The sequence below is a fragment of the Chrysoperla carnea genome, chromosome 2 (assembly GCF_905475395.1).
Source record: "Chrysoperla carnea chromosome 2, inChrCarn1.1, whole genome shotgun sequence".
Taxonomy (NCBI): Eukaryota; Metazoa; Arthropoda; class Insecta; order Neuroptera; family Chrysopidae; genus Chrysoperla; species Chrysoperla carnea.
This window is the reverse complement of record NC_058338.1, coordinates 15,924,980-15,937,915: the sequence shown is the minus strand read 5'-3', so window position 1 is coordinate 15,937,915 and position 12,936 is coordinate 15,924,980. Positions and strand designations below refer to the sequence as shown.

The following is a 12,936-nucleotide window of genomic DNA, read 5'->3' as shown; positions in this document are numbered from 1 at the left end:
AAATAAAAAATGGTTCAGCCGTTTAGCCGCTACGACGAAATTTTTTTAGTTTGGGGCTCTGTTTTTTAGTTCGTAAAAACGCTACCATCTGTGTGCTAGCTATCTTTACTTAATCCCTGTATTTATTCGTCAGGAAACACTCCTTCATTTACATTAATTTTATCGTAAATGTAAGCAATGCAAATATGTGACACATTATACTGCAATTAGGGCAATTTTCCCTTACACCGGCGCGACGACTGGTAAACAAAAACTTAAAATATAAACACACGGTATTTTATGCTGTAGAATGTATATGCTTGTAATGAATGAATCACTGCCGAGGGCAATTAATTAAAACCAGGATCCTTATTATATTAAATATATATCCTTCCAACAGGAGTACACATACATACAGGCATAATATAATAATAATGTTATCATTTATCTATCATACCTATATATCTACACATAGATAGAGTTTTCATGTACACGATAACCTACAGGAACATCTTGATTCTTGGTAAATATTGAGGTAAATGTGTATATGTACTATCCTGTATGCATTCTAAAAGATGGATAGGATAGGATAGATGATTATAATCACCGTATGAGGTCTTGTTTGTTATTAGTTGTACTTTAATTGAAGTTGTGTTTTCATAATTATTGTTTAACGTCTACCAATTGTTAAGTACTGTAATTTTATAAACGAAAATATTAATTCTTTATATATAAAAATTACGTGTCACGTTGTTTGTCCGCTATGGACTTCTAAACTATTGAACCGATTTTAAATTTGATTTGCAAACCGTGTGCAATTTAATCCAACTTGAAAGGTATGATACCTTACATCTCAATTTAAAGTCGCAATATTATTTTATTGCAAAATTATTTGTCTATTATTTGACAGTTAGCTCCAAATGATTGTAACAGATGGCGATATCTGTTGAATGGGTTGAGTAAGTATTCAATAGATGTCTCAATGTTAAAAATACAAACGTTTTATATAAGCTACAATTTAAAGGTATAACCACCACGTGTTGCTTTCACAAATTGCATCAATGTAAAAAAAAAAATATGGTGGTCTTCATGACTGATGTGGTCGGGTCTGCTAGTATGACATAAAGCAAACTTCAAAACAGTATACAATACATCTTTAAAAAATTGCAAAAAAATCGATAAATTTTTTTATCTCCAATTTCGATAAAACTCAATATACAAGGTAATTTTGGCCCAAAAAGTAAAAAAAATCGGGTGCATTTGATGACTGGCCGAATAGTTTTTGAGATACGGACTAAAATCGATCCAAATATTGCGATATCTTAGAAACTCTGCATCCAATCATTAAATCAACCTGATTTTTATACTTTTTGAATCAAAATTGTCCCATCCACCGAGTTTCATCAAATTCCGAAACAAAATTTTTTGCGTGTTTCTCGATTTTTTCAAATGGGTACCCCTTGATAAAATTCAGTTTCGTAAGTCTTACATTAGGAATTAATTTTCTAACTATATTGTTTACGTATAAGTACATTTAATGTTATCATAGCATCACTTAACAACTTGTCTGCAAACTGAAGAGGCTTATATCTATTTACGTTACGTAAACCTACCTAGAAAAGTGAAAAAGCCAACGAACAAAGAGCAATAAAACAAAGATAGGAAAACATAATCTATTTTCCTGTCAATTTGCTTATTGTTTTTCCTTATTTTCCTTATGTTTTTTAATACGTACAATATATGTACCACTACAAGTTTTTATATAGGATGTTTAGAAAAATAGAATTATCCAAGGTGATAATTTTTTCGATAATGTGTCTCACCCTACTAGCTCAGTTGGTTAAAGCGTAATCAGTTCCGTTCGTCCGCGGTATGCTTAGGGTAGCGGGTTCGATTCCCGCCGTCGCAAAAAAATTAATTTAATTAATTTATGGTATGGTATATATATATATAATTTATGGTATGGTATGGTTGTGATGGGCTGGTATAGTGCATGGTATATGCATGAAGGAGGTGCACTCAGCATCTGAAATTGAGGAGCTGATAAATGAAACTATCAGCGGAAAGGTGGTAAAAAAAACACATGAGCTCTATAGCCTAAGTATGTTCTTCGTGGGCAGCCAATATAACCTAACCTAATGACGAAAGACCTTGAATTTTAAAATCATTTCTTAAGCTATAACTGAAGTTTCACATTATTCCTTACTCAAAGAAAAAATTTTGTTTTTCTTTTTTAGTTTGGCGAAAATGATAAAATAAAATTACACTCAATAAAAATTCATCTGTTGCATCAATAAATTATTACCACTTGAGTGAAGCTGCTGATAACTTTTAATAATGATTTAATACTATACAACTTTTTTCATTATTTTCAACTAACAAGTTAACTTTGTTTCTAACAAAATATTGGTTAATTTATTTTATTTAGGACAATAATTTTATGACCATGTGTGCATTTCATGTTAGAAAGTTTTGCCATAGGATAAAGCCATTGTTTATGTAGGATCAATTTTTTACTCCCTTGTACAGAGACTGGAAAGTATTGTATCGTATACTTTTTTAAAATCACTCGCTTGACTAAGAAATGATTAGCCGTATTATAGGCCTGGAAGTATGGTAATGAAAGATGATGACACACGATTTTCTAACTCTTATATAATTTATCGATGATAGATACTTGAGTATTATAATTCAAACAAGAAAAAACCGATTTTCGCCAATAATACTCGATTCTATATATATTAGTTCCAACGCATATCACCATATATTATATCATTGATAAATCGATGTCTAACTTAATTATACTTAGGCTTTCATGTGGCTCAAAAGTTTTCTATCGTCCCGCAGCTTTCAATTTAACGGATACCTATGTTTTGTTGTGCCATTGAAAACATCTTCACAAATAGTTTTGTATCTTAAATACTGAATAATTCAAAAATAGGTTTGCCCGATAAAGGATAAAAGAGAATATCCCTTGTTTGTAAATTGTCGAAAACTGCAGACCGAAATTTTTCCGAATCACATGAAAGAGAACGCCTAACTTTCAAAAATTTTCCTAGATACAAAAAATGTTAACCTAAACGTAAATAAGCCGCGCCAAAATTTCTAGTGGAATTTTTATCAATGACAATGTATTTTAATGGACACCTACAAAAAGGTAAAAATCAAGTCGTTTTTAACTGCCTTATAACTGCCTATTTTTAAAGTTTAATAGAAATATTGATTTTGTTAATTCCTGAATCAAGTTTGAATAGTTTACAAATGTACAAAGAAGTTATTTGGTGTTCACATCCGAATTTTTTTGATGTCACTCATAAATGACTGACTTAAATTGTTGTTAGATAATACTTAATCAACTTAGAAATGTGCCAGCTAGTCATACTTTTATTAAAATATATTGTTTTCACTTATATATAAAGTTAATTTAGTTTCTCCTCATGTTTTCTTTTTCTCGTATTACATTTCCGTGTTTAATTACATAATATAGCTCTTCATATCTCATCACATTTTGTTCTTTTTTTTTCAGAAAAGTAAAACTCGTTCCATTTGTTGTACATAAAATAATTATTATTATGTAGTAATTTTACAAACCTGTGCTTTTCAAAATAAATTTTTACAACTTTAATATTATTTGACATTTAATTTATAAAACTGTGATAAATAGTCAACTCACCATAAGAACAAGGGTCGTCAGAAAAGGCTTGAATATATGCGCTTCACAACCATATGATAATGAATGATCTGGTAAGTCAGACACTTTCCGAGAATACAAAATATCCAGTGTTTGATTTCTGAAGTGCATATATATTTTCAATTCTCTATTAATTTGCCATAGTATTTTTTTTAATATTTTCGTTGATTTCTTGCGGCATCAGTGAAAGATAAACTGAAAACTGCGGCACAGCATGAAAAAAATGTTAATTTTTATAGTCACTTTTTCCATAAAACTAAAAGTCTCAAATAAGTAATAAGGTGCAAGGCAGTATTATCTATGCAATAAAAAAAAAAAGCAAATATTTTTAAAAATACAAAAACAAATAATGATAAATAACTATTAAGCCAATGCGAGCAGAACTGCGAATTGCAGTTGCAATATAGTTCCATGAAGTAATATGTAAAATAACACCCCCAAATGTGCTTAATGACCTGGATTGGATGGACAATATAAAAATTGCTGCTATATAAAAACAATATAATAAAGTTTTTAATTGTACCATAAATTTCAAGAAATGGGTGGGCAATTGGATACAAATGATAGGTTAAAGAATCCAATTATCAGCGTTTTATGAATATTCGCATTTGGGGATGCCTATTTCACGGACATATGAAAAACTCTTTGCTAGAATATGTAGTATCTTATATTTATGAGTAATTTACTGTCTCGAAATTCACACACAAATTGTCACAAATAATATATAACCATCCTGTATAGTTACTACGTTTGGACTCACAATTCATAATACCCAAACATGACATTAAGTATTACGTATGATTTTAACGTCTAACATTGTAACGTTTGGTTCTTACATGTGAACGTAGTTGGTATGAACGTATTATATTCTTCCTTCTAAGTTAAAAGAATGAATTGTTTGATATATTTATGGTGTTATAAATCTTTCTTTTTTAAATTTACCTAAAATTCATACATTTTAACAAAATATATATATATTTATTTACCTTGTACTTTTATACTTATACCAGCTTATACCTTATACCTTATACCTACCGTGTTCGTATAGCTAACACATCTGTCATGATTTGAACGCAAATAAGATATATTTGTACGCTGTTCTAATAAAATTTACAACGAATAGTAATGCTTTTGTACAGTTAACCCTTAACCAACATGGCTAAATATATACACACGAGATAACAGAATGTCAAGAGAACTGGATTTCAACCTTTACATGGACATAGAATGATTTTCTAGATACATATTAATGGAATTTCTAGATCACAAGAATTTTACTCGTAATAACAATCCCGATTCTATCATCATACTTCTCTTCAATTTTTTTATAATATCTTTGTCATCGAGTAAATTATCATTCGCAATAACTTCTTTCAACTACTTTAAATTGGGAACTTTATTGTTTTCAATGAAAAATTTCTCAGGAAGGCCTGACTTTTTCTTGAGATATTGGTAGATTAAACTTATTCAATCAATTGGTGTTATCTTCAACTGCAACTAAAACTGTATCAAACGTTACACGTTTTGGAACAGCTTTGATCCCTCATCTGCTCTTGCTTTTGAAACGTGATAATTTTTTTAGCCAAGTTACTTTCGTTGTAATCCACAAATAAAACAAGTTTTTATATTATCAGATTTTGAAATTAAATGCTGCTTGCCTTAAACGGATACCTTTTATCGAAGGACTCGTTGCAGGTGCATTTTCTTCTTCATTTTTGTTTTGTTCCTCTTTACAGCATTGACGCTCTATTGTAGGAGACTTTTGTAGGATTATTCAAGACACCAAAATATATCTAAAAATACATTTTGTCGATTAATTTCAATGAATTCTTACCTGACTTTCATACCCATCCCTTTGATTCTCTGGGGCATTAAAACAATTTTTGTAACAACTTTGATCGCTATGATATTGGTCTAAAATCGAAGCGAGTATTGAAATTATAATAAATTCAGAAAATCTAAAAACAAAATAAAAATATTACTTCATTTTTATTTTAGCTGGACATAAATGTTTGTATTAATTTTTTGAAATCTTTGTAAACGAAGCTAATCTAGTTAATACTATAAAACTAAGCTGTAAACGACATAATAAGCTCAACTAAATTTTATCGAGATAAATATTTATAAATAAGATACTTTTCACCCCATCTTGTCTTGTGAAAAAAAGTTTGCAGTTGACAGATACTTTTTTTTTCTTTTCTTGTTTATTTATTTCCACTTTTCTTCTTCTATAAGACATAGAAAAAAAGAAAATAAAACTTATTAGGAATTATTAAATAGTATAATACTTGTTGTTTCTTGAGAACACATATTTTATAGTCTAAGAGCCAAAGAGTTTTCGAATTTTTTCAAAAAATAATAATAATTAGATAATAGCAAGAGATCACATCTAAGATTGCACATATTTAATATTTTATTTTAAGTTGCAATTAAAGGACCACAAAATTTATGAAAGTCAAAAATATTTTTCGACTTTCAATCAAAGCTATCATTTTATTTTTAAACATTCTCAAAAATTCAAGGTAAATAGAATTTAAAATGTGGTTTTACTTCTTTCACAATAAAAGGAAGTAGCCATAGACTAATGTTATTAGTCTATTAACCGTTAGCCAAAGACTAACAAATTTTGAATTAATGGCTGTTGTAAGATTTAGCCAAATTTTTGCATATCAAATTTTTATAACAAAAAAAGAATACGCAAATTTGTAAATTCACATCATTTAGAGTATCGAAAGAAATTCGAAATTGCTCACTATACAATTGAGTGTTTTTTTCCATTGTAATGTACAAAAAACCATCTACTGACAATATTGTGAAACTTGAAAATTGTCTTTATCTGACAAAACAATGAACTTTAATCAGAAATTATTTTCTAAAAGAAAATAGTTTTTGATATTTTATTTATAACAAAATTCTAAAAAAAAAAAAAAAACGACATATTTTCATTCTGCACATATCAGTGTAGATTCCTATTTTATTTTTCCTTTTTTCTGTTTTATTTATTTATTTATTTATTTAGAAAGTTTTGTTTCCATTTTTTTGTTTTTATTTAGTTTGTTAATAAAGTGTTTAAGGTTTTTGATAATGCTATACAGTTGAGTCCCCGAAACTTATTATTTACCGACAATTTTTTTCTTTAAAATATGATCTTTCTTTAGTTTCAATGGTGAAACTAAAAATATTCGAATATCACTTTTAATTTCGATATTCAAAATGAACCAAAAATAGTGAATCATTATTTACTTCGTTTTGTTCTTTTTCAGACTATTAAAAATGTTAACTATCTGATTTTGAAATTAATATATCCTGCCTGAGATATTAATTTCAAAGTCAGATATGATGAAACACCGTAAGATTTATACCACGGAATCAGGACCAGCCAATGAATCCTCATAAAAACTGTTCAACTGCGTTGTTTAAAACTGACATAAAAAAATTAAAAGCAAAAATTCTCTAGACTTGGAGTTAAGTTGGATTTTTCAAATTGACTGCCTCAGAATACTAGCGAACTTTATGTTGCCAGTCCTACTACGCCACTTAAGGCATCAACTGCTATATATTCAAAAAATATTTCTTATTGATTACTATCATTTTATAATAACTTAGTTTAAGGAACTCTACTGTACATGAAAATATTCGTTCTACTGTAAATTTTTTGTTACAAAATAAAAACCAACTAAAAAGTTTTTTTTTTTTTACAACATAAAAAATTGTCTCTGTTTTTTCTTTCATAGTTGACTGTCAACTAAATTAAATTTGATAGAAGTGTTAAGTGTTTAAAGGTCATCTAGAAATAGAAAAATATTTTTAGATATCTACGAAATGTAGCATTGCTTTTTTTTTATACTAAAATTTATTTTTATTTTTTGTGTCTTTTCAGTTGCATGGACTACGTCGGCTGATGCAAGGTGATGCCAAACATCCAAAAGCACCATTGGGTAATAATTTTCGACCGCCGCAACCATTACATCATCGACCGGTCCGAACAAATATTGATTTTAATGTTAAACAAGGGCAGGTAAGCATACCATCAAACGAATTTTAACACATTAAACAAAAGAAAAGTTTCTTATAAATCTCTCCTAATCCATCGGCAAGTTTTCTGTATTAACTTTCTAAAGAAGTTTACTTTGAAATATTACACTGCGCCAAATAATTAAAGGAACAATTTTACCAAAATTTCTAACAGCTATATCTCCGCAAAAAATCATCGTATAGGGATCCACGTTAGCTCACTTGGAAACTTGTACTTTATTGTTATGAAATATATGGCTCAAAAATTTTTACCACACCTTGCCGCTTTGTAAAGAGGGTTGGAAGATTGAGACAAATACTTCGAAAAGATGTTGAATATCAATACTCACTAATTTACGGTACACGACTGTAGCGCGAAGGCTTTTTGGTGTAAGTTCGTTTATACTAAGTTACTAAATTTCTCGCCACTCGACTAAATTACAACATGGTCGGAATAAGCCTTTAGTCCGACGAATCGGCTAAGCACACTCATTATCTATATGCAGTATGTATGTTATGTTAATTTGATGTATGTACAAACTAAATTTCTATAGCCTTAACAATAGATGCTAAAATTGATGTTTAATTTATACAACTAGCAACCGGTAGTTAGTCACTAGTCACTACGTAACGTCGCAGGAGGTCATCCACTGAATACCAACAGGCATATAATATTAGTTTAAATATAGGTGTAGATATATATGTATTAATCCTGTTATCGTCCTATATATAGGTATATACAGGACTAAACAATACATGTATTTATTGGAGTTGGTTGTGAAGATGCATATAGAATTTACTCGAACATTCAATTTCACTATTCAATATGATTATATGTACAGTAAACGATGCTATATTATTGAAATTACCATAACAATTTCAAGTCCGAAATGTTTCGAAGTTTGTGTAAGATTTATGCCATAACAAACTTCATCCCATTGTAATGGTTTTACTGCTTAGTATTATGCTATATTCAAATACAATATTTGATGCTGGTAAGAGAAATATCCTCTTTAGCCGGAAATGTCACTAAGATGGACTTAAGTAAGAGAGGAAATAAGATATTCGCTATTTAGAATGCCACACAGTCTTTGACTAATAAGTTGAGGACTGGTTATAGTAGTTGTGTACACAGACATACTGCGGTCAGTCAAACGAATGATAGAACAGGGGTCAGATATATACTATCGAAACAGTCAAGTTTTACGTAGTACTAAAATGAATTTACTAAAGCTGAAAATTATTATACAAATTATTGTATATTGCACATAAATAACAGTTATGATTGTCAATCAGTGAGGTGTTAGAACAGAGCTGGTCAGTTAGCCCTTACTTATGAAAAATCAGATTCATTTATGATTCATTTGCTGAAAATTGTTATACAGCTTTCAAAGGATTTTCGTTATCGAGCCAAAATACCGTGTGATATCAATTTTTGGATAACAGCAATAACTACGAAAATATGAAAGACTTAAATGTTCAAAGATAAGTAAATAATACTTGTTGAAGTCATAACCTGCAATTGCCATAGAAACTACATATCAAAAGTTGTTTTGATATGTTGTCTATCATATCCTAAAAAGATTAGTATCTTGCTTTTTGAGAAAAACGAATCAGTCAGGGTCTCGAATCAGTCAGTAAATGGTCGTCATCATATTTTTTTATTCTAAAGTCTTCAAAACTTCGTTTATAAGAATTTTTTCAATAATTTGTAGTGTGATTTCCAATTTCCGTGTCTTTCGAAATAGCGATAATAAATTGTATAATTTTGTTGTGATTGCATTGAGTCACTCAGCTATCCTACATATGCTTCGAACATATCCAAAATACATTTTAACATAGGGAGCTGTATTCAATTCTATTTCTAAGAGAATAATTTATTGCTTTCAAAAAGTATAAAATCATTCATAGAGAAACAATTTATTAAAAGTCTATACCAGCTAACAACCAGTGTGCACAAACATGGAATCAGACCGACAGTATATAGAAAAAACCTACGCTAGACAAATTCTTGCAGGCTACAGATATAATATGTGTCAAATAAACAAAAAATACGAAAATAGGTATGTCAGGAACTTTCGAAAGGATTTAAAAATCGCTTTCTTGCGATCAATTCGAGATGTCTTTAAGGAAAAGTCAATCTCGTAAGCAGTTGGATTTTGTTTTTCTTGACTGCGACAATTAGTACTATTATTCTTTGCCACTACATTGAAACAATCTCAAAGAGTGTCTTGAGTTTCATCTTCTTTCATTCGTTTAGCCGGAAGTGAAGACGACGATGATCTGTTACTATCGCCGAAAAAGTTTTTTATATACTTTATACTATGATTTTTTTGTCGACCTTTTCAATTTCAAGAACTCCTTTGATCTGACACAATAAACATGCCGCGAAGTTGTTGTAACTGTCACTGTTTAAATCAAAATATTCCCAAATTGGTTAACGTTTTTTTGATTATGACATTTCTTGCTAATCATTCAAAGACAAAATCACGAAAACAACTGAAAACAACCGGGTCGAAAATCCGGTAGCCAAATATTCGGCGCTCCGTTCTCGTATCTCGCCGAACATCCGCTATCCGATATTCCACCAAACCACTATCCGTTTCATCTCTAATAAAAATATTTTATCCTTTAATATATTAGAACATCGATGGTATTTGACTAACGAAAGCATTCTATATAAACACAGTTATATATTAACATTCGATGTCTAACTATAAATATGTAGGTTATAGAAACAATGTAATTCAGGCAGTACAGTATATAGTATTGGAAGGTACCTACTAACAATTCTATTGTTAGCTGTAAGCATCAATTAGCCAATTAATTTGTGTGAACATTCATATATGTACAGGGAGTTCTAATCTATATCAAATCGATTTATATACTAGTATGTAGGAATAACATTTAATTTATTATTATCCTTAATCATTTTATAATTGCAAAAGTTTATTTTGTTATCTATAATAATTCGTTGTAACAGACGGGATATTAGAAAATTAGTTTTACACACGTGTAAAGCTTCTTACAAGATGGGTTACATTTGGAGTTTATTTTTTAAAACACAAAACAAAAACCATCCCGAATTTAATATAATTTTAACACCTTCTATTAATTAATACATATTTTTATTATGAAACCAAATTTTTACATTTTCAAGTTTTTTTGTGTAATTTATGTAAGTCCCTTAACCATGATACTTTTCATAGCTTTTGCTATTTCAGAACATTATACTATTGCGCATATAAGGATGTAAGCTTCTATCGTATAATAAATCACAAAATTTGATAATTATGGTCTTATAAGCATTTTAAAAGGAGTTTACAAAAACCTTTATTGCTTAGAATATGCCAAACCCTTTCGTTATTGATAAACTTCAAGACATGGTTGAAACTCTATTCTCTTAATTTTTACGTTGTTTGCCCTTTCAAACTTTCAAACGTCCAAAATACAGATAAACCGAATCATAGGAATTTACCTCACGTTAAGGTTTCCAGTCATTAGAATTTGTTTTTGAAAATTTCCCATCTTAAAAGCAATTCAAATTTTACAAAAATCAAATTTTATTTTTGTGGTAGTTATTTATATTCTAGCTTTCCTTGTCTACTTTTCTTTTCTTTCTCTTCACCTTTCTAAAACGGTTGTCAATTTTATTGTATATTTGTAGGATTGCGTGAGCCTTATAAAAACTACTGACCCAATTTTAATGAAATTCTATTTGCAAAGACTTAGAATTAAACTAGTAAATAAGTCGTTTATAGTGATGAACGATTGGAAGCCAAATATATAACGATAAAACAAATTTTTCATAACGTATCACAATTCGAACTTAATCAGACTGATCCCTATCTAGAGAGATCTAAACAAGATGTTTTGTTTTAAAACATAGCACTGAGTATATTAATGAAGCCTTTTTTGTCTTAGTGCAAGGTGTTTTTAAAGTTTGCATTGTCCAGGAAAGCGAGCGACTATCGACTAGATATTTGATAAGATGATAAGACAAGTTATGAATTATTTATGTAATAATATCTATTATAAATTTTAAAATTAAATTTTTGATTGTTTTCAGAATGGAAAATACTGTCCTAGTATGTACAAAGATGTGTATTATAAGGCTAACAGTTGGAAGCAACACTGAAAATACAAGTAAAACTTATTAATTTTAAATAGTAAAATAATTTTTATTAATTTTTGTAGTATAAAAACTTTTTTAAAAGTGTATTATGATGAACATTTGATATTTATTAAAAAAGAAAAACAAAAAAAAATGAAGCAAAAGTGCGCAAAATGCTCTATATTAAAAAAAAAAGATTAATTAAATATGAAAATTTAAAATAATTTTGTGTAATACAAATTAAAAAAAAATGCAAAAATTAAACATATCATTATTGAAAATAAAAAAGTTAAATGAAATATTTTTATTATTTTAATTTGTGTTTTCATTTATTAAGATTCATTTTTAATTTTTATATAAATTATTATGACCAAAGATGTTGCTACTTCTTTTAAATCGCTTACTTAAGAATATGAATAATTTTTTTTTGTCGAAATTAACGAATTGAACGGAAGATGCGCTGAACAAATTCAATTCTAGATCAGATGTTCTCCAACTTATTTCGTCTATCGCCTGCTTTGAGAATAAATTATTTTTCAGCCCTCCCCCCCTAAATATTATATTTACAGGATATTTATGTTTTAATGTGTGCATACAAATTAGTCTTACCGCATCCTGTAGGCTTCTAGCGCCCACAAGAGGGCGATATCGCCCACTTTGAGAAACACCGTTCTACATCATACTTGAATTAAACTCTGTTCAAAAACAAAAAAAGGTCTGCATCAAATGATTGTATTTTCAACAAATAATAAAAAAAATATCGTAGTAGGCGCTAAGCAAATGGGCGTAATAAAAACAAAAATATTGCCTTACAACAACATGACTATTATAATATGCCATCTTACGCTTGTTTTTGATTATAATTTACGGATTTAAAAGTGGTATAAACATCTGTGGTAATATAAACAAATTAAAAATTTTTTAGGAAATTTTTGTAAAAAAACGAACATTTTTTTAAAAACACGTGGTTTTGTTTTTAATTTTTACTTTGCTGTTAAAAAAAAACATAAAAATAAAGTAGAATTTTCTGAAAAATTTTTAAAGTAAAATATGATAAATTTTTTTTAACTGAATCACTTAATTAAAAAAAAAATGGAAAATTATTAAAAATTAGTAACAAATATGTATTAAAAGGCAA

At 28.8% G+C, this 12,936-nt stretch overlaps 1 protein-coding gene across 1 annotated transcript in view; it reads left to right on the top strand.

Moving 5' to 3' along the window:
• Positions 1 to 11,822, top strand: part of LOC123291687 (carbonic anhydrase-related protein 10) — a 196,137-nt gene extending 184,315 nt beyond the window's left edge. Inside the window, exons 8-9 of the mRNA XM_044872061.1 lie at positions 7,551 to 7,688; positions 11,754 to 11,822. Coding sequence (XP_044727996.1) covers positions 7,551 to 7,688; positions 11,754 to 11,822 — 207 coding nt within the window. The remainder of the gene's footprint in view (positions 1 to 7,550; positions 7,689 to 11,753) is intronic.
• The last annotated feature ends 1,114 nt before the right edge of the window (positions 11,823 to 12,936 follow it).